General features: G+C 40.6%; 2 protein-coding genes across 2 annotated transcripts in view; one reads left to right on the top strand and one right to left on the bottom strand.

The window, feature by feature from the left end:
• LOC139291956 (coiled-coil domain-containing protein 148-like) overlaps window positions 1–19,795 on the bottom strand; it is a 28,920-nt gene extending 9,125 nt beyond the window's left edge. Inside the window, exons 1-10 of the mRNA XM_070914043.1 lie at window positions 19,756–19,795; window positions 14,080–14,136; window positions 13,534–13,655; window positions 10,257–10,360; window positions 9,130–9,221; window positions 8,871–9,022; window positions 6,054–6,149; window positions 5,709–5,890; window positions 5,054–5,192; window positions 1,676–1,882 (exon numbers count right to left, since the gene is read on the bottom strand). Coding sequence (XP_070770144.1) covers window positions 1,676–1,882; window positions 5,054–5,192; window positions 5,709–5,890; window positions 6,054–6,149; window positions 8,871–9,022; window positions 9,130–9,221; window positions 10,257–10,360; window positions 13,534–13,655; window positions 14,080–14,136; window positions 19,756–19,795 — 1,191 coding nt within the window. The remainder of the gene's footprint in view (window positions 1–1,675; window positions 1,883–5,053; window positions 5,193–5,708; window positions 5,891–6,053; window positions 6,150–8,870; window positions 9,023–9,129; window positions 9,222–10,256; window positions 10,361–13,533; window positions 13,656–14,079; window positions 14,137–19,755) is intronic.
• Window positions 15,427–22,933, top strand: part of pkp4 (plakophilin 4) — a 72,180-nt gene continuing 64,673 nt past the window's right edge. The window contains exon 1 of the mRNA XM_070914817.1: window positions 15,427–15,592. The gene's annotated coding sequence lies outside the window, so the exon portion shown is untranslated. The remainder of the gene's footprint in view (window positions 15,593–22,933) is intronic.

Here is a 22,933-nt window from a genome sequence, read left to right as displayed (position 1 = left end):
AGCAAAACAGACTGAAGTAGCCTTTCACTGTGGCAAATACACAAGAATTTGTGTATGTATGTATGTATGATGTTACCCGAAGGCAATATGGAAAAAATACATTGATATTATCTTTTAAGACAGGGGTCACTGGCCAAGTTGTTCTCGCATAGTGAGACAGTTTGAACATTCAAGAGAATAAAAACCTCACGTGTCATTAATAAAGTTTAACTATATACACTTCAAAGCCAAGTAACATGCCCTTCCCTCAATTCTCCCTTAGAGTAAGAGAAACCGTAGAGTAATGCCACTTGAGATTGTACTCATTGAGTCCTTGAAGATGACCAGGAAGCATGCATATTAAACTCCATGAAAAAATAATTGTCAAGTGTTTATGTTTAGTTGCACAGTTAGGTTGTGAAATAAAGAGCCGGTTTTTATACCACAACTTTGAGGCCTTGCTAGAAAATTAAATGACAGCACTAACATACTACTACATGGTACTTTGAGACCGTCACTTTGAGACAATGCCTGAAGTGGGATATATTATATCTGGTTCTCCAGTGTGACACAGATGTGGAAAATCAATTATTGTCCAAAGCAAGTGGTACAGGGAGTGCCCCCCATGACTAAGAGGGAGATTGTCATATATTGTTGTGTTCCCATTGTCCCAACATGGGGACCTGAGAAAAGATCCCAGCAGTAGGCATGTTGGTTTGTTAGTTCACAACATACCTGGCTTGACCTCCCATGAATGTGCTTCACATACAGTGGAATATGTGCAAACTATATATTAGGACCTAACATGGGCTAATATATGCGCAGAGTAATATTACATGTCCAGAAGAGACTAGAGATTATTAATGAATGCAAGTGAAGTGAGAACATGCAAACCAAGGGCCTTGTTCCTGCAAAGCAACAGTGCAAAAAACTAAACCAGCATGCTGCCCTCTGTTTGGTGATATGCCCTGTTATTTGACAGTGGCCCACACCAACCCTCCTTCAGTATATCAGAGTGTCTAGTTATCAAATCAGCCACAGGGCATAAGCACCATTTGTTTTGTAAAAAAAATGGCAGGCAAAGCAAATTCAATTTGTACAGCACTGCATCAACAACACATGGATTTGTTCACATGAGTAACTTGTTTGTTGTGTGAATGTGAACTAGCACCCCTCAGAGACAGCAACATCATGTTTGCAAGACCATCCTTATTAGCTTGTTTGCATTCACAGCCCATCCCAAGTGGCAGCTAAAGCGAGAGATGCTGTCAGGCAGCCTTGTGTAATATGCAGCCTCGTCAGCAGATATACTGTACACAAGAAGGCAGTCAGACACTGCTGCCTGTCTGGCCCCTCACAACAACTATCCCATCCACACGTTATATTTGGAGAAGGATATCATGCTAAATATACAGTATGCTGGAAAACAGCTCAATTATGTCCACTCCACCAGCAGATGTGAGTGAGTGAGTGTGCCTTATAAATAAGAATAGTGGAGAAGTAGACCACAGAGAGCTCATACTGGGTAAGCTGCAGAACAATGAAGTATAATATTAAAGATATAGATCCACTTCCTGCAGGGATTAAATATGGGTTGGAGGACTGTAGCATAATTGCCAACATAAAACGTCTCATAAAGTTGGAAGTGTTCCTGAAACGTGACAGCTCCTGGTGTGATGGTATACCAGACGCTAACCTTCTCTCTGAGATGCGAGCAGATGTCCTGCTGGTGCTGGCGGTCTCTGTGGAGCTCCAGCTCCTCCTGGTGGGCATGTCTCGCCTCTTGCAGGGTGACCAGGGCTCTGGCCAGCAGCTCTTCCTGGTCCCGCTGCCACTGCTGGGTCACCACTCTCAGCTGTGCCTGGGTGAAGCGCTGCCAGTCCCACACACGTTCATGCTCCATCTGGAAGAACAACATGCATGAAGTAGGCATTGTTTGCACAAAGGCATAACTGAATGTCTTAATTGGTCAAGTGTATTCATTATTCTTATAAGAACTGAACAAAAATCATTGCCTATGGAAAAAATTTGGAAAGGTGAATATGAAGAACACATTGAAGTACTGCGGCCCAAATGGCAACACAGTGTTGTGCCAAATTGATGACATACAAACAGAAATCCACAAACACCCCTACATGATATACTGTCTATAATAATGGCAGCAGGACCATAGGGAAAACTGTGTCAGATCTAGCTCTGCTGGTGTAGAAAATGGTCCTTCTCTCCTGGCTGTGAAATATCCTGAAGGAAAACAGTTCCTGTCTGTGTGAGGGATGCCTGTAGCTATTCATCATTGTGTCAGCGCTCACAGAGGCTGCATCACTTGGCTGCTTCTTTGGAACAGAGGGAATGATATTCATCTATGGGCTAATAGCGGCTAACTGACGGTGGGATGGCATTAGACGGCTGACTGGTTTTATTGAAAATGAGTGAGCTGACAGACCTGCCAAAGGAACAGAAGTGCCAGAGGCAGTCAAGCAAATCCTGTTTATTAATGCACAACTTTAGAACTTGAGGAAGATCCACCCTTTGTTCCTCACTTTCTCATGTCCTCTCCTTCACTACCCTTGCCTTCCTTGTGTTGTTAAAAGTGAGCGAGCGTGAGCAGTATGTGTGTGCATACATGCTGGCACTTGTCATGCAATGTGTGTTCACACATAGGCATGCATGCACTTTAGCAAACACATTACATACAGTATGTATGTGGAGGTACCGCACTGTGTCTGCAGTGCACACTTAAAGTGGCACGACACTTTGTTTAGCTGCTGCATCCACATTCCCTCTGCGGAGTGCTGTCTCCACCAGGACTGAGCCATACAAAGGAGAAAATAAAAATGGCTTCCCAGATATAGTCAGAAAAGGTAAGAGGTGTGAATTATTTCCACTATTGCCATATCACATTATGGGGGCAATACTATGAAAGCCTGCTGGTACTATGTATCCACCAAAAAGTAAGTCATAACAGACAATAAACAGCCCCATCCAGCAGAGGGGGATGTCCACTCTAAGCAGGCTGGAGTACCACCATTTCATAGTGAAACTGAGAGACTGGTTCTATTTTAAGTCAGCTAAAGGAACATAGAAAGCAGGTCCACATACTTCCACAGACAGTATAAAGTGGCACTTTACTGAGACAGTGATGTGTACTTGGATTGCAATTGCAGGTCATGGTCAGACAAACTGCTGCAATGAATTATTTTGTTCAAATATCTTGGGATTAAGAGAGCAAAGCAAGTAAATGTCACTAATGTAATGCTCTAAACCCCCTGCTTCTGCTCTACTTTCCTTGGCTATTTCTCTGCAAGATAACTTTAACTTTACAGAGCACAAAGTAAAGCTTCTAAAAAAGGTTCACTCTCTGAAACTATTCTTTTCTATTACTATTCTTACAATCTTACCCCCCAAAAATGGGAAACCAGCGGATACTGCGAGCAACTGAAGAGAGCATAGGAGCTTATTTATCGCCATGGCTCTAAAATTGTTACACCGCACAAACCCTTTAACTGCGGTAATATGTCACACCTGCTATCTAGCTATAAAAACAGAGCTGTTGTATCTTGCATTAGAATTTAAAGAAGACCGACAAAAGCAACAGAAAATGATGCACTCGTCTTGAAATTATTGCATGCAGATTGAACTAAATGGCAGGTGAGCAAAATATTAAGGCTCATACAGGAACTTCAACTCTCTGAAGTGAGAAACCAACACACAAAAAAAGCTTAGAGCTAAGACGTTGACTCCATAGAAATGATTCAGTAATTAAAGTGCTAACTATAGAATTTCCAATCGACCACTATGTCTGCAGGAGCAATGGGAATTATTTTTCACGTAGCAAATAGAAGGGAAATATTTGCCCAAAGCCGACTGCTGCCAAACAGACAGGATTCTTTTTTTCACTTTATGTCTGATGGAGCCAAGAATTCACAGGCACAGAGCTCACTTCAACTAGGGGACCATCCTTTGATCTTACTGGATACCACTCAATGTCATACTTGTTCACTTAATTTAGATTTCAGACACAGAAAATGCCAAACAAGTGGGTTTTTTTTCCACACGCTGATATCAGACTAGCATTTATGCATTTAATCAGTGAGGATTCAGCAGCTAAATCTGTAGTTCACACTGATTATCACCCTCACGCAGGCCATCTTAATTATGACTAATGGCTGAATTAGGTGGAGTCAGCACTACATCCACTCTGGGTCTGTTTCTGAGGAAGTGAAAAGTGTGGAGAGACATGTTAAGAAACACCCCCCCAAGGCTGAACGATCACAGCTCTAAATGCAGCACCCAGCTGGAACTGATATGAGGACAGGTCTCTGGGTGCGGCTGAGGGAGGAGAGTGGAGGCTGGCGGTTGTCATGGCGATGCTAGGCGGTGGCGTGAGCGAGTTGTCCACTGTGGGTGACATGGCACATCCTGCAACGTGCTGCGCGGATCATTGTCCAGGCTCATCGTGTGTCTGTCTGCTCGGTTCAGGCTACTGAGCTACATTGATCAGGGAGCCTGGGGCTCACAATGCAGGGATGCTTCAGACTGGGGAAGGGAGTAACATTATTAGATAGGTGTGTGTGGAAGTGCGTCAATAAACAGTATGTGCATGTGTGTGTCCATCCATGTAGGTGGGGCATGTATATGTGTGTTTTGTGTGCAGTACAGTAATGGAGAGAAGTGGGTAGTGCCCAACATTTATCCCACAGGATACTAGACCCAAGACTTTATCGATCAGTTGTTTAGTCAATAAAATGTCAATAGGGAAAAGTTCCCATGGTGACGTATTGAAATCTCTTTTGTCGACCACCAGTTGAAAACCCAAAGATATTCAGTTACTAACATATAACCATATAACCATCAGTATTTTTACATTTATGTGTGTGTGTGTTCAGGTGACTGGTGTGTGTATACACTGTAAACAGCATTGTATGTACAATGTTTCAGGCCACGACCGACCAGTGTGTGCATGCCTGTGTACTTACTGTACATACTGTACATTGCATCATTTCAATTTGATAAACTTAGTTCATCTACTTAATAAACAACTAAATCCTTTAGCTTGTTTTGCCATAGTACTGACCAGCTCTTGTCTAGTTTTCTCAGGGAAGAGTCTTTGCAGCATGTCCATGTAGAGTGCTCTGTGGTTGGGCGTGTCATGAGTGTAATGAGACAAAGTCAACTGGAAGCGTTGGTGGTCCTCTGCACACCAGCCACAGAACCTGAAACAGATTCCAACCCCAGAAAATACATGATCATAAAGCAAAATAAATAAATAATACTATGACACTATGTTCCCCTTCGTTTGTTTCACTTCATTTTTCTAAAGGTTACATATTGATAAATTGCATACTACTCATGGAAGTGCTATAAAGCTTCTATATGGAGATGGAGTGGCTTTTGAGACATTGATATAATCAGCCTCCTGGGGAGAAAGACTTGTGCAACAGCTCGCTTCTGGTGAGTGAAGTGGCTGCGTCTCTATATGCTGTCAATGTCCTGCTGAGTTTTTAATCTTTTACCTTGATCTGCCCAACTACACTGGAGCTCTGCCTATACATTTATTCATCAAAATGGATGGCTGAAAATCATTAAAAGCCTATTTCTATCAAGACTGGGTAAGATATTGAAGGGACTGTCATCATACACTTATTTCATATTAGCTGCAAAATCACTACAATTTCTCTTTTCAATCAATGTGTGAAGCAAAGCTGAACTTTAGTTGTCCTCAGGCCTACCTGTTAGTTCTTTGCAGTTGCTCTTGGAGACTCTGCAGCCTGCTCTGGTACCTTTCTGACAGGGAGTGGAAGGCCTGGATCAGGGAGTCCTTCAGCTCTGGGTAAGGGCAGTCTGAATCCAAAACCTCCTCTGGAATGTTTTTTATGTTCACGGGACTATCTGAAGCACTAGTAAGATATTTCTGTGGAGGACAATGTGACCATCTCTGAGATATAGAATGAAATGTTTAGACATTTGCTGTGGTGACACACTGTGGCGATCACTTCTTAAGCTCAAGGTTAAGCTGTAACACCAATTTCCATTGGTGATTTGCTGAAACAGAAGGAGGATATCTAGAAAGTTACCTCCAAGCCATGGCCAATGATCTCCTCCTCCAAGGCCAGACACTCTGCATCAAGTTTTGCATTTATGTCAGCTTGTTGGTCTTTCACAAAGGTTATCTGTTGATTCAAGGATAAAACCATAAACACTTGTCTAATACAGGCTTAAAAAATAAACATGACAGTAGCACAGTTTGACCTTATTTTATCCAGGGAGTATGAACTGTCACCTTACTATCAAATGAATTGTTTTGGGCAAAGAGAGCTCCACGTCTCCCCCTGACTATCCAGGAATTCCTCTGATATCAATAATGCTTTGAGAAAGACGCAGTTTTTTCTTCTTACAGCTTAAAAAAATTTGGGACTGTGCACAGACAAGCCTCAAGAGATCACACTTTCTTCCCTCTCGCTATGTTATGTCTGCTCAAATCAACAGCGCTGGTTGAACTCAGGCCCCCCCTCTGTTTTCTCTCAGACATCCAGATTCAGAAACATTTATCATCAGAGTGATTCAGTAATAGCAAGTAATCAGTAACCGCTTGTTTCCCAACAACAAAAACATTAAAAATATGTTAACACATCCTGTTAAAACAAACAATTGGTTGTGGACTATTCAAAAGGCTAGTGCAATGAAAGACATCAGTTCTTTTAATCCTTAAGTGACATGAGTCCTCGATCCTTTAAGGGAACATATCTGTTGGTCTAGCACTCTCACTGAGGACATCCATCTCAGTTTCTCTTTTCTAGCATCTTGTTGACATTCACAGAGTGATCACATGCCCACCAGAACCCTTTTTGTCCAAGCATCACTAAAGACTTGACTGCAGACTACAGCCGTGGCTAGACGCTTGTCAATTGTGCTTTTGCCCACACAACTTTGCACACAGGATACTGAACTGTTAAACCACTTGAGTTCAGCCCTTCACACTCTCAACAGAGGCAATGTTGTGTCTCCTTGCATATTAATATAAACTGTACATTTTCTATAGTAAAATGATGACAGATTAAATCAGATCTTAATATTCTCCAACAAAAACAGAACATCAGCCTTGTGATTGAGCTATACGGTGTTGCTGTTGCTGTGACTTAAGTTACCAGTGGTAGTTAATGTCAATGCGTTTTATGAATGAGCGAACATTCAAAGAATATGCCAATGAAAGGAAGCAGAGAAAAAAAAAACACAAATTAATAAATGTGCTCCGTGTTCAGATTGCTGACTATGCAGTGCAAAGCTAAAAATATCAAGATATTATTTTTTTTACAACCACATTGCCTATCTCTTCTATTTTGTTTGTATAACGCACTTCATATGCACACAGGTACTATGAGGCTGGATGGGATTCGTGCATGATAATGATGGGGACCCCTACTGCAAATTAAAAGAATATATAGTACATCAGTGATATAAAAGATAAAAGTATATATGGCCAAAGATAACAAGATATTTTATCATTCCATAACTCTGAATAAAGAATGCAGATACAACAGGAAGGCATGAGAATGTTTTTCAGGTTGGTGGAGCTCATGCTCCTTGTGTGCAGAGGACACATACTGTATATCTCCCTGCTAGAGAAGGCATACCATGCAGAATGCCTGCTATTTCTCACAGTGCCATTGCACCTTTCAGTCAGATAGGCGACATGAAAAATAATAATTGATGGATGGATGGATGGATAGATGGGTGGTCATTGTATCTGAAAGTGATCTTAGCTTTGTGTATCTAGTTGATAAACTGCATAAACACAGCTAAGGGAAAACCTGACCAACGAAAATGTGTGTCACACACTGCACAAAATGAACGATTAAGGAGAAACTCTCAAATCTTAACTCTCAAATCTGGAAAATATTGGAAACAAAATGATAATGCGTGGTGTCAAAACAATTCACAATCTTCACCAGCCAGTAACACGGCTCTTTATTGTACCTTTTGATTCCCTTTTATGAAGTAGCGCTTAACAGAGTGCCCTTCTTCTTCAGACTCTTTAGTTTTCATTTAAAACACTCAGGGATGGAAATGTAATTATATAGCACCTGAAAAGGATCTCTCGCTGAATTTGTTGTGAGTCAGACAGTGAAGTGACACTGTGAAATAATAAATAGAAAAAAATCAACAAAAGACTTGAGGAAAAAAAAAAGGAAAAAAAAGAAAAAAAGCAGAGGCACTGCGGCTGGGTTTGTGTGTGTGTGTGTGTGTGTGGGTTCCTATTGTGCTCATGCAATCAGGTGGCTAGGGGCTGTGGGCCAGCAAGAGTAGAGTCATGGGAAAGAAACAAGCTTGAGTGAGCCAAACAGAGGAGACAAAATGGCTGGCAGACATTCATTCCAAGTATGGCCCGTCTTTAAAGACCCCTGCTTACTCCTTAATCTCGCCATTCATCTCGAGAGCTTGCAAAAAGCCTCTCAGAGTCAAAGGCAGAATTGGTGACTTAAGGATATCTAACAAACAAGAGGTTCATGGACAGTGAATTCAATGCTGTGTGCAAGCTGAGATAATTGTGTGAACAAGCAGGAGGGCTTAAACTTCTGTTGGATGTGCAGGACAGACTGTTTTGGTTTGGTACCTGCAGAGAGTGAGCACAGCTAAGATTCATTGTTGAGGGCTTTAAGTGCACTGATGGGATGAAATACTCTCAAATAGTTTGTTAACAGCCGAGGACATGAGTTGTAAGACACAAGTGTTCTCAAAAGCTGAACCATTTTATTTTTCGAACTACAGTACAGTAAAAGACTACATAAATCACTTTTTTCGGAGATAGATTTAGAGATCTTGCCATTCTGCAACAAATTCAGCTCTGTTAAGGCTTGTCAGACATTATTCTTGATTTCACTTCACACAGGTACCTGTTGCATTACTTGTTCCCAGTTTGATCGATGGGCAGTGAGCTGCTGATGTTGTACTTCACCCAGTCTGAAGCACAGATCATCCTTGAGCTGATGAACAGGCTGCACTGTGGCTATCCTGAATGCCTCACGCTCCCTCTCTAGGAGCAGCCCTAAACAAACAAAACAAAAGACACATATTAGTACAGTACTTATAAACAGCAGAGGCTCATGGAGATACGGTTACTAATTCTATTTAAATACTGTTAGTGTTGTTTACCGTAATCTTGAAGTGAGAAGATGGCAGTGTCTGTTCTATCATTTGGCCTGATCTGCTCTAGAAAATTATGGATGTCATTCTCAGCCATCTCCCTGTTTCATGAGAGACAGAGACAGCCGTGTTAAATACAACCACATTACATTTGTTGATTTAGCGAACAATCAACATTGGTTCAAATGTTTGCTGGGAAAAAAGAAAAAAAAATCATAATTCTGGGCACACAGTATTGCCAAGACAACATTAGCTGAGAAGATATTGCTGAAGAACTAGCCTACTGTTTGCTTCCTGCCCACCAGATCACCATCAAATAAGTTACAATCAATGTACCAATTTTCCAAGACAATAACACTGCTATGAGTTGCATTCTCCATACTGAATACATACAACCAGTCATGGAAGTACTCAAGTCGTGGAACTTTCCCAAAACTTTGACAAAAACTTGGGGACATGATGTATCACACTAACAGGCCGATGGAGGGTGCTACAGTAATTGTTTGCTTCTTACTAACAGGCCAAGGGGTTGACGTGATTGTGAATAAAGGAAGAGTAACCATAGAGATATACTGTTTTCCCATTTGACAAGGTGGCTTTTGAATCCCAAGGTAGTCTAACTAGATATATGTGGAGAGAGTTGCAGGCAGTGGCACATCTTTATGACTAGGCTCATTACTGAGGCTCACGCTTGTGTACATCATTAACCTTGGGTGGCTCAGACACAGTCATTACGCAGCCAAACAAGCTGCACCCCAGAGCTAGCGTTGCCCTTCTCACTTCACGAGGCATGACACCGCTGGGGCCCCAGTCCCACACTTCTGCCTCAGCATGCAGCAGAAGAGTGAACCATTCGGTGTACCCCTCTGCCCCCCCCACTTCTCTCTGTTTCTCACCCTTTAATTCAATGTCATCACTGCAAGAAAAAATCAGCTTAAATCTTCTCTCTTTTTGTTTTCTGCCTGATACACTTTTCTCTTTGGGCTTACTTTTCTCCCCCCTCTTTACACCCTATTTTTTTTTCATGCAGGTTCCAGTCTGGGCTCAATGGGGCTTAAGTGGAACGGTTGCATGGTGTAATAGCAGGCTCAGAAAACTGCAGCAGATAATGACAGGGAGTAATAGGGGGCTCTTACTCAGCCTTTCGCAGCCTGGGGCACTCTCTGCTCCACACCTGTCTGTGCTGCCGTAATATGGAGCTCTCCTTGGTTGCCTTGGCTGCACAGCGAGTCTTCTGAACCTATAAGACAAGGTTTAATGCACAGCAGGAATAAACAGTTTCATTGGAACTGGAATAATCCCTGTAAAAAACAAATAGCTGGAGTGTTTGCTTTTAAATACACTTTAGCCATGACATTTATTCCCTCCTACAAATAATTAACTTCATCTGGACAAACCTGAATCTGGAGTGTTTTAATGCATCAATTATCAGGACCATTTTGTAACATCGGAGTGACATAACAACTGTAAAGTGAATATAGTGGTCTATATATCCTATAGTTAAGAATAAGTTGTTCCCTTCCTCTCTGCACATCAGGAATATTTGTATACAGGTGTTTGCTTCAGCCCTTATTGGCATTATTGTGTCTGTGAAAGGCTCATAAACTTAGGTAATTCAACTGAAACAGTATCGCTGTTAAAGCGTGAAAGCAAAATAAACAGCTGCAAATTAAAATAATCAAGTAGAAATATGCATGACACGCATGAGGCATGTTATTAGGAGAGGAGGGGGGAGGTAGAAGTCTTAATCTACTCTCCTTTGTTTTCCTTTTTCGTCAAGACAGAACAAGGCCCTCCTTCAGAGCGTTCTCAGTGCAGCGATTCATTGTCTTTTATCAGTGTTTTTATACACAGGCCACTGGCTCAGAGAATTGTACAAAAGAAAATCTAACATAACTAATACAAGGTTACAATCCATTTCATATTAACAGGAAATCGAAATGAGTTAGGGTGTTGTTTTATGGCGTGACTGTCTATCTACGTGTCAAGTTGCTGCTGCAGTTGTTGCAATAGAAGTTTGAATATATTGTGCTGGACACTTGCCCCCGGGGTGACGTCCACTTTATAGTTATTGAAATCAACAGCGCTCAATCTGAAACTAGTGCTGCTCTGAGAGAAAAAGGGCAAATTGATGTCATCCCATGCCTCTTCCAGGCAATTTATCGTAGGTGATCTTAATTTGTGCTGGCTGTCTAATAACTCAGCTGAACTAAAAAAACTGTGCCTGGAGCTAAATTTGCATCAACTGATTTCTAGTCTTATTGTGCCAAATAAAACTAAATCATTACAATGTACCCATATCGATCTTACATTAGCTATTAAACTGCAGTGTCCAGTCAGATCCCCATTCACATTTTACCAAGAAAAGACATTTCTACCATTTTAGTGAGCTTTTTTATTATTTGAACCAAACCTGATTTGGAGAAAATCTATGCCTCTCTCTGTTGTATTCACATCTTTGCCACACCATGTTGTAATGTACATTTTTACACACATGACACAATTTTACATCTCATTTTATATGTCATCTTTTAATCCAACCCTTGCAGATTTACAGTCTGATTTTGGTGCCTTTCAGATATCTCTTATCTGACAATCACAGCCTTGACATTGATAACAAAATGTGTGGTATGTTTAAAATCCCTGCACAACACGTAGGGGCTCCCAAAGTGAAAATGTGAAAATTAACAAACCCTTTAAAATCTGTCTGAAACACGAGTTGAAAGTCAAAAATGTATTTTTATAACAACAAATTATGATGCTCCTCTGTTACAATACAGTCAAAAATCATGTCTATACTTGACTGTGGAGATATTTTGTAAATGCATGGCTCTCCCTCCATTTTACCACAGTGGACTGTGTTTTATGCATTTCTCACTTGCCATAGGCCTTTTTCACAGCAGACATTTTGGCTTGCCATAATAGGAAAAGCAGTTCTATTGTCCACTCATTTACCCTGTGTAATAGACACTCAGTAGTTTATGTCTGATTTTCACATCTATTAAATGCGGCACAGTGCATTGTTGCATTGCAGCAGAAACACTATGTTTTTCATTCCATTGAGGGAATTTTTCAGGACACTATATTGTGCATGAATTTCTTACTCAGAATTCAGAAACTGAAATAAAATGGCAGAGGGGAAATCAAAGCCCAGGACCCTGAAACTGAAGCAAACTGAAGAGAACTTTTCAAAATTCAAATTTCTTGTTTGATTTGAAGAAACCGAACTCGTAGACTGTTTGTAATTGTTTTCTTTCATTTTGAGTTGCGTGTTGGAATTTTGCTTGCTTGTCTTTTGCTATTTCGTATTTTCTTGAACCTAGATCTTGAAATAGAGATAATGTCTGTGCATATGTGCATAAATAAAGGATTAACAACATAACAATTAAACATTGAAGACTGTCCCACAGGAATGCGGTGCTCCGATTAACTTTCATAATCTCTAATTTGGCCAAGGTATTATTATCATCATATTATATTAGTTATTAGTTAGCATCAGTATTGGCTATAAGCTGTATCTCTTTTTTCTTATTTTCAAATGTTCATTGTTATATGCATCTCTATCTCTTTATTTTATTTTATATTTTAACGTCTTTGAACAGTGCTATAGAGAAAGAAATCATCCATAGGCAACGCTGCCATTCCCTTCCTGGAGCAAAAATGACCCCATGCCTGAGGCAACTCATGGTCATTTATTTACCCTTCACCAATGGGAGAATGCTCAGAAAGCCTGCCTTTCAGCAGTGCGACTGAACGTGAACATAGCCTGTCTTATCTAGGTTATGCAGAGAGCAGGGTTGGAAGGAGCCACGAGCAGCCATAAGGATACTAAAAGGCGTCTGCCACAGTTTACCAATTAAAACACCACAGGTCTAACAGCCTTATCTCCATTGCCCCAGCATTAACTTTTTGCTCAGCTCAGAGTAAGATGACTATGAACTTCAAACAGTTTTATAGGAAAACCCCGGGCAGTCAAATGAATATTCATGAAACTGCTGATGCTATTGTGTATGGCCGTGATATTACTGCTGTGTTTCATGTTGTTGGACAAACTATAAAGGTTATGCAATGCCTGTTTTATATGGAGTGAAATCCCTTTACAGTATGTGGTGTGTGAGAGAGAGAAAAAAAGGTAACAGACAAACAGAAAGAAACGCTGCTATTTACTACTATTGGAGGCATGCTGTTTCATCACCTCACATTAAAATCAGGTTTTTGTCAGTTCAAGCTCTTCCTGTGGTGGGTAATGAGGCCTGTTTGCTCTCTGGAAAAACATTTTATATCATTGTGTTGTTGCACATTCTTCTTCATTTGCGTCTGAATCACCATGTTATTAAATGTAACTGGGATGGATTTTATAACAAAATTGCTGTTTTAAGCACAGGCCTGATATTGATAATGACCACAATTTACCTTTTGTCCAATTAGATCAGTTTCCAGGCGTTTGGCATCAATAATGGCTTGTAGTTTTTTATATTCAGCAGGTTTGTACTTAGAGCTGCCAAGACCATTTTTCATCCGCAGTGTCAGTCTCTCTGCATGGATGGAAGCAAATGATATGGCTGAATTAGGATCACTGAAATTGCTGAAAATCTCATCACTTTTAATGTTTGAAGTAAAGTCTTTATGCTGACTTCAGCAAAGAAAGAGAGGTAAAGACAGAGGAAAAGCACCAGCTGAGCACTGATGGATTGTAATTCGGAAATGACTGGGGGTAGGTGGAGGGGGGTAGCAGAGAGCAAACTAACTGTGTCAGACAGTTTTTTTTGAGTAGCTCAGCTGTGACTCAAAGAGGCAGGTGAATAAACAGAAGCAATGCTGCTTCTGACAAAAGCATCAAAGACTCGAAAGTACCTGGAGAATTCAGCATGGGGACTTCAGGTCAAATCTGTTCAACAGATCAAAGGGCCACTATGTCACAATTCAGCAAAATTTCAGACCCAAATTCTGCTGACTTACCCACATCTTCTGCTCTGTAGTTTGTAATGAACATATACAGATCCCTTCCACTCATCACTGTAGAGCTCTATGTGTATGCACTACAGTGCCTGCAAAATAAGACATAAATCACTCCATGTGAAAAATACAGAGGTTGTGCAAAGCTTGATAAAAGACAATATTTCACCTGCACATGTACAGAGGGGTCATTCAAATGATTAACAGGAGACTACAAGCCAAACGCTATAAACCCCATCAGAAACCAAACTTTGCCATCAAGGTCTGCATGACATTGCTTGAAAATCAGTCAACTCTCACAAGTTTTAGTGTTTGGGAGGGGACAGATGGTGCACCCAGTGTGATCAGATATGCCGCTGGAATAACTCTGTCTTTGTTTTGGATTAAGCTTTGAAAAATTCTGGCCACACAGGCATTGTGTCAGTTAAGGGTTGGTGTGAAGTATGCAGGAATGGATTCAATCTATGAGTGAAATGAAAATAGATGCTCTGTTCTGAATCCATTGAAGATAATTGCTATTTTTTTCTCACATCTCTAGCAGACATAATGGCATTTTTTTTGAAATACAGAGCAAGGTTATTACTTTTATAAATTAACAATTAATTGATAAAACAAAAAAGTAATCCACAACAATTTTGATAATCCATTCATATTTTCAATCATTTTTGGCAAATATGCCTGAAATACCTTGTTTTCAGCTTTTCAAGTGTGAATATATTTTCATATTTTATACTGAAATGCCTACCTTTGGATATCAAATCAAGCAAGTCAAACAACTCAATTCAATTCAATCAATTCAAGATTAATCGAGAAAATCATCAATAATCGTAATAATACTAGTTGCAGCCCTATTATAGCTCAACAATAATATGGGGGCACACAAATTTATAAGCTACACACACTTGCAAAAAGGCAGGTGAGCTGGAAAGGTGGAGGTGCAGTTCTATCTTGTCAGTTAGCTAACGCTAGGTCAACACTGAAATCTGAACACTGCTAAAAATATGCCAAATGCTGAGAACAGGACCAGAGCCTATATATAATAATAATAATAATATAACAAAATGCAACACACACGACTAATATCAAGTCTTTGCTATGAGAGTAAAATGAACATTTACCCACTGAACCCTAGCTTACCTTGTGCTATCTCTTTCTGTACAGTGTATAGGTTGACAAAATTTGTAACCAAGGAAACTATCATCTCTTCAGCCATTGGTTAATTCAACGAAGCGGACCTCCTTGGGAACGCCCCTTTCTCCCATCGAAACCAATCAGGAGTGCGCGCTGCTCTCCCACATTCCCACTGACGTCATGCACGCTCGCATTGCCTGGGACTGCTGCTGGAAGCAGGGAGCAGCGGAGGGGCCGTCTTCTTCCTCTCGACTGTGGCTTTATTGAGGCGCGTTTCACTCTTCCACATGCATGGGACTAAACGACGGGACTTTACGGATGAACTTAGATGTTCCGATGTAGATCTGAGCCGAAGCTCAGCCAGCGCAACAACAGTCCTCCTAAGGTATTTAATTGCTTTTTTCCTTCTCCTTCACTAACTGCACAATAATTGGGGGGAAACCGTAGGGAAAAATAAAAGAATCTGTGTGCAAGGCAGGAGGGAATGGACAGCCACTTGAACTCAGAAAGTACTGAATTCGCTGTGTAAAGAAAGTGTTAGCTTTTTTGTATGTATGTGGCACAAGACAAACTTCTTTAGATGTCTCCACAGCGGGAGACAATCTAATACTAAGCTAATCTCGTTCTTGTGACCGATTCATCGCCAACAAACGCACACCTTTGAGGGACCTTCACGCGCTGTCTTCGATGTCGTCCCTAACCGTTGGGATGAAAACTTAGCTGGCTTACGTACAGAAACTGTTTCGGCGCCTGTTTTCCGGTACTAAAAACATAAAAACCCACTTTTCTCTGATATTGCCCTTGAAAGCGTGTTGTTAAGTGGTGAAGGAAAAGGCAGGTGAGCTTAGAGTGTGGGAATCTCTGGAATGCGAGGTTGCCGAGGGGCGGAGATCCACTCTCTGCTCCCACAAGATAAGCTTACCTTTACCCACACGTTCACTCGCTACATTCAAACTACGCCATATTTAATGACCCTAAGCTACGTTTCTAAGCAGGGGCGTTTCTTTTAACGTGAACCTCATTGCTTTGCATTGTGCACGAATAACCTATCTTTTAGGACAAGATGGACTCACCTTTATACTCTGTAAGTTGTCAAAGAAATAGTCACAATTACCTGGCCTAATGCATTTAAGTGCAGCATTCTCTTAGCTTGGTTAATTAGCTATGTTGTTGTCTCCAATCCTATGTTACTCACTCAGGATTTATACCCTTGGACAAGACACATGTCGATTACCATGTCCCACTTTGGTTTACTAAGTAGGTCTGATCTGAAATGCACAATAGTGCAAGTGTCTCACATATCACCTTAAGTCCTTTGCTCAGTCTCCAACTCGTATATCTAATAACCTAGTATTTGTCTGTATGAACTGTGAGTACAACCCTAGTGTGAGAAATGCCATTGCAACATGAATAGAGAATTTACCACTTAACTGTAAGTCTGAAGCAGATGACACTCAAGAGATTGAAGAAGCAGTTATTAATTTGGCCATGATGGATATTCACCAAATGTCAAATCTCATACTATTATTATCACGCGAAAGATGCTGGGAGCAGGCCTTCAAGCCTGTCCTGTTGCCATGCAGGTGTGGAAAGGTTATCTGTCTGCATCACTAATGCGACTATGGTGGCAAGTCCATTTTATTTCCACCAAGAGTGGAAGTGCATATGGCAAATGGGATCATATGTGAACTCTCTCTCACACACACAACATGCACACACACACATGCACACCCAAGAGGAATCTCTAGGTTACTCCCCTCGTGATTCACATTACCGCACAAGACACACACTGCCACACAGCTGACAACCATTGAGGGTGGTTTACTGTGGAATTGAAAGAACAGCAGGGTTGTTGCTTCTAAGAGTCCAACTCCCCCTCTGTTTTTGTTGTTTTTTAGTACTTTCTGCGTCTACTCTGACCAGTGACACTGTGTTTGGCACTAGGAGAGAGGTTTTAGCAGCTCAGCCAACCAGTTGTCAGTTTCATTTGTCATGCTCCATGTTGTTTATCACTCTTGCTGTACAAGATAGTGATACATGTTTCTGAAACTTTCTGTATTGATACTAGTCCATGTAAGAACAAAGAACAACCTTGTGCTTCAGTAGACAAAAACACAAATGCCTGCATAAGACCTTTTGTGTATTTGTGTGATTGTTTGACCCAGTCTTCATGGTGAGTTCTCTTTAATGGGAACTGACAACAGTCGAATAGTTTAGCGCCCTTTGGCGGGCCTCTCCTTGTATTTTTTTCACCCCCTAATTCTGGCCCAACATCAAGGCTTAAGCGTTCACCCCTGTTACACGTCAGATTTGCTTTTTTCTACTATGATCAAAAAGTATTTTCCCCCCTCTTTTAAGAAAGGGAAAGTATTTCCCAGTCTTTGCCTCTCAGTCTGTATGCCTGGAAACAAAATTATTATTTGCCTTGTGTCTGTGCATTCATGTGTGTATTTAAGTAAAGTGCTGAAGTATCAACCTCTTCCCTCCCATCAGCCAAGAGAAGGTCGGCGCCCCTTGTGCACTTTTCAATCAGTCAAGTAGAGCTTTTACTGAGTGACAGTCAGCTCCGTTACCAACCCATGAATGCATCTTTTTATTATATTATTTATTATATCAGTGTATTTATAACATAAATGCAGAATTTATAGGTATAGATACAGATATAGATGGACTGTTCATGCTTACGAGCAGATTGACCGTCCATGTTTATATTACACTAAAATGCTTTACTGGATAATTTCAGAATTTGCATTATGTTGCAGATTTGTTTAAAAGTGTGAAAGACATTCAACAGATATGTTTTTTTATGTCTGGGAAGGACTCTCAGCTACCGTAGTGTGGCTCCAGTGTGGGAAGATAATGATAGTTCATAGTAACAATCTACCAAAGAAAAGCTTTTATTCATCCTTTGGCGTGGAAAATCTTTTTCTTCATCGAATCCCACCCCACACAGCTTCTTTCCATTCCACATTTGTATGGTGTGGTCTGAAGAGAGTTGCTTCTTCTCTCCTGCCTCCCTTTAGAACAAGCCATATGCAGTAATGCAGTAGAGTAGAGGATTTCCATTGTGAACTTGCAATATCTATATTTTTTATATCACTCCAGAAATGTATCGAATAGACCAACGAGCAGACCAATTATTAAAAAAATATTAATTATTTAGTTAAAATATATTGAGATTGAGATTCAACACAGCATTAGTATGCAGGAGGATTCCAAGCTTAACTGTTAATCATGAATTTGCAGTGTAGCCCATTCCTTTATTAGATGTGCTTTCCAATCATATGTGAAAACTGAACTAATTAAAGAACCATACTGCATGTATAGAGTGTATTCAGCCTGGCAGTGGCTTGCGTGGATAAGCCATGACATGTGCGGCTGCTGGCTGATTGTTGATCTCACTGGATATGTAGATAGATTTCTGAAAGAGCCCCAGATTTCATGCTTTGGTTGGATCCCGGACAGCTAAAGATAATACAGAACACAAAGCACGTCAGCGCTTTCAGAGATTAGGTGCACAATAGATTTTTGTCCGGTAAAATAGCCCTCCATAGGCCTGACATGCTGAGTCTGAAAGAAGTCCCCTCGTCAGTATCTGCTATTTGGACAGCCACAGTTAAGGGACAGAGCATTTCTACTGTCATTGGCTCCACATGCGGCCTTACTACTAGAGACTTCCTGCCAGCTCATTGCTCAAGCAATCCCATCTATCTAAGCCTATCTAGCTGCAGAGTTACCTCAACAGGGCACATAATACCTTGTTGAATATTTCAAAGTGCTACTCACATCAGGGGCGTCATGCGAGCCGAAATTCTGGGGGGCACAATTAGAGCGTCCTAGAGGGTCCTTCCTCAGAAAAAAGAAAAGAAAATCATGACGCAATTTGACATACTAGTGCAGTGCCTGTTTGGGGTGTGCCCATTCGGAACATGTATGCAGCGTTGTCGGGACGGGCCACTTTGGAGCAAACTGAACCGCTCATCTGATCAACTTCACACTCTCCCGTGGGTCCTCAGCAGAACACCCGCCAATTGTGAAGTCGATCGGATGAACGGTTCTCAAGAAAATCAAAGGACACACATACAAACAGATAGACAGAGACTCCCTCCTTCATAGTTAGATATATTCAGCCAATTTAGGGGGATTATTTTAAAACTTTACTAAATCAGTTTTTGTAGCTGTGTAATCTCCCATATCTGACTGTATATTTATTGAGAGATTTTCATGTCATGGTCGTTGAAAAGGACACTCGCTCATTCACTCACTTCTACGCTGCTAAATCTTGTCTGCTTCACCCAAAAACTTTTAAGGGCATACATTCACATAAAAAGACTATCCACAATACAAATTAATTTAGAGAACAAATAAAGCCACAGATGAAAGGAACCTGCCAACACGGTAATAGTAATTTTCAGACACAATGCATAGGAAGCAACATGAGTGCAGATGAGACTGTGCTGACATCACATAGAAGTAGTAACCTATTTGTAACTGCTCAGCCTCCTCATCATCACCATTAGCCGAAGTACATATAACCTGTAACCACACCTACACACACGGATATAAGCAATAAGTGTAAGATTTTCATGCCTAGCTTAATGTCTGTCTGCAAGACTCTAAAAGGAATCTCTAGCTCTCTCCAGCAACTTTAACTGCCTGATCATCATCATCGTCCTTTGATTGGTCTGAAATGGTCACACAAAAGAGGGAACAAATCTTTTAATTAAATCTACATACATTTCCACGAAGGAAAAATAGCCTATCACTATAAATCTCACCTAAGATAACCTACCTCTTGCACTATCATCCTCCTGACTAAGGACAGGGCTGGGGCTTTATGTCATTTTTTTTTTAAAGAATGACAAGATTTTTATTTTTATTTTGACCTGGAGATATCAGTGTTTTGTGAACTATAACTTGTGATAGTGGTGGTAAAAAAAATCGTCTCACTGCCATAAGATTAACACAGCTGTCCTTTATCAATATTAAATAGGATGTTATGCTATCACAAGTCACGACTAGCTCATGAGCCAGAAGGCTAAACAACAGGATTAAGGGATGGCTCCTAACTTTAGCTGGTACCAGACAACTATCTTGCAAAGCAAACTATGCCTATATTTCTAAAATGCAATTAGGGGGGAAACTAATTTCACACGTTTGAAAAAGGGATTGAGGCATTTTCTGTTTGATTAATGACTCAAAAGTTGATTCTCAAGTTTGTTAAATTATTTTCCGTCAATTGACAAATGCTTAATTAACTTGCAGTTTCTGCACATAAGCTACAGACATACACTTAGGCTGTGTACTTCTCAGTTCAGACCGTTTTAAAACTCAAAGAGCTTGTTTGTGGGATCAGGTGTCATCCCAAAGTGGTATGTGAGTGCACTCGGTGGCTGAATTTAGTCAGAAGGTGAAGGCATCTCCCCAATGTCAGGTTACATGACCTCAAGGGTTACGCCTGTTCCCAGACTACAACTGAAAACTGAAACAATCTGCAGGATTTGTCTGCCTCACCTGTTTCCATAAAACTTGGCCAAGAAGCAGAGATTCACTTCTTAAATGTCAAGGCATTTAAAAGACTGCCACCAAGTAAAATTAACTCTCTGAAAAGGGGAGTTGTTGACATTGGACATGAACAAATACAGTTCAAGCACACGACATTTAAAATGGCATTTTATAGATCCCAAGCTTTGCATTTGGTTGTGGAGTTGGGAGGCAGGTGGGGGCTGTGTGATATCAAAGCTTATACTGTATCTTTTCTTTTTCTCAGAGTAACTTGATATAGTGTCAACATCAAAGCTGAAAAACCTGTAGCCTTAAGGCAGCGGTGCACAGATTGATACAACTTAAGTGAATAAGACACTGTTCTTAAAGTTTTCTCCAAACCCTAGAACAAAGTTAAGTTAGCAGATTCCCAAGAGGCAGAGGAATATCATCGAACAACCAGTACGTTTCTGTCTAACGTCAAGTATTGATATTTCACTAGAGAAATTATGATTTCTATGCTACCAGTTTACAAACGCACCCAACCTGTTAAGGGGCTTGTTTTCATCTCAGGAAGAACTGTTGGCATCTGGCATCCAAGTGCACTCTCCTCTGCATGCACCAGTAACCTTGAACGATGCCAAGCCCTCTTATTTTCAGACGGACACTCACTCCCAGGTGCTCTCACATCATTTAAGATTTCCTTTTGTAGCCGAAGTAAGCCCATAAATGCTGAACAAACATCACTCACACACATAGTAAAAGAGCTACACATCTTTTGTGGCTACTGGGGAAAAAAAATCATATTGTTATGTCATACATTGGATATAAGAAAAGATTTGCAGAAGTATGAGATGCGATGAACTTGATGACACCCACGCTTGCACCCTAAGGATATAAATTCTAGGCAGTGCCCAAGTAAAACCATATGTACCTCTGCAGAACTGCAAAGTCATACACCTCCTCTATGACTCATTACAGAGTACAACTAAAGGGGAATTTATTTTACCAACTTGTGGGGTGTGATTTATTTTTTCAATTAAATCCTCTTTGATAAATTATCCATATGGTGCCATCTAACAGAAACCCTATATTCCCTTCAGTACGCAGTGACTTTGCAGTCAGAGATATTCGCCTTTTGTCTGTCTGCGTCAGGGTCCCAGGATTTTTTGTTAAACTATGCCAAGAAATTAAAAAAGTTTGGATATCCAATACAGTGTAGTCTCACCTGATCTAAGTCATTGTTTTAAAAGGCCAGCTGGTGCTGGCTGGCTGACCTGACATTTACTTAAGCAACTACATTCCTTCTGTCTTTCTGCATCATGGTTCGATGCACGCCAGCTTCCTGATTGTTAAGGTACAGGAATTGATTTTACACATTTCACTTATTCCAGTTATTACTTTGCTTCATCAGCTGTGTTATCCCAGCACGTTTGATCTTGAAGGTGTTCTTCTGTTCCTTTCAGCTTTTGATTGTGCACTGCAAAGAATAGTTTGCAATACCCATAAAAGTTGCAGCCGTTTTTTGTTTATTCTCTTTGCCTCTGTAGCAGTGTTATTTACAGTAACCTGCCATCTCTGACACATCTCACATTTAACTACCCATCACAAGGTAATTGAAAAATAATATGTGTGCAGAACAAATGTGTTTGTCCTTTATTTATCTACTTTTGAGTTTAAGTTACTAAGTGTAAAACAATAAATCACTACAGGTACTTTTAAAACTCACTCTCCATCTGTTACCAAACATCACATTTACAGATTACAGAACCAAAAAGGCCTTGAAACCGTGCCTATTAATGGTACCATAACTTATTGATGGTCTGGCTCGTTTCATTCTGGAGGACTTTGGTTCATGTCGATCATCATGTTTCTGTTTAAAAGTTTGTTTGAGCAGTTATCAGTAGCTGCACTCAAATTGAAATGGATGGCAGCAAGTTGTTCCATGACCCCTGCCTGTCCACTCCAGAGTGCACAGCATTGAGTAGGCAGCGCCAATGCAAATCAGACGTCTGGAAGTACACGGCCAGGCCTCTGCTTATCCATCTCCCTCTTTAAGCTGGTTTCATAATGCTTCACCAAAACAGGAGTTTCACCAAAGTTCAGAAGTCGGTGTAACTGCACTGAGGAATTCCATCTTTCGATCTCAGTATTTTTCTCTCATTGTCTATAACAGCCTGTTCAATACTCTTTACAACTTCTTAGCAAAGCTTTAAGCCTGAAGACCAGAGCATATTTGTAC

The sequence above is a fragment of the Enoplosus armatus genome, chromosome 11 (genome assembly GCF_043641665.1).
Source record: "Enoplosus armatus isolate fEnoArm2 chromosome 11, fEnoArm2.hap1, whole genome shotgun sequence".
NCBI classification, from domain to species: Eukaryota; Metazoa; Chordata; class Actinopteri; order Centrarchiformes; family Enoplosidae; genus Enoplosus; species Enoplosus armatus.
Note: the sequence above shows the minus strand (reverse complement) of the source record. Positions and strands in the feature narration are given on the sequence as shown.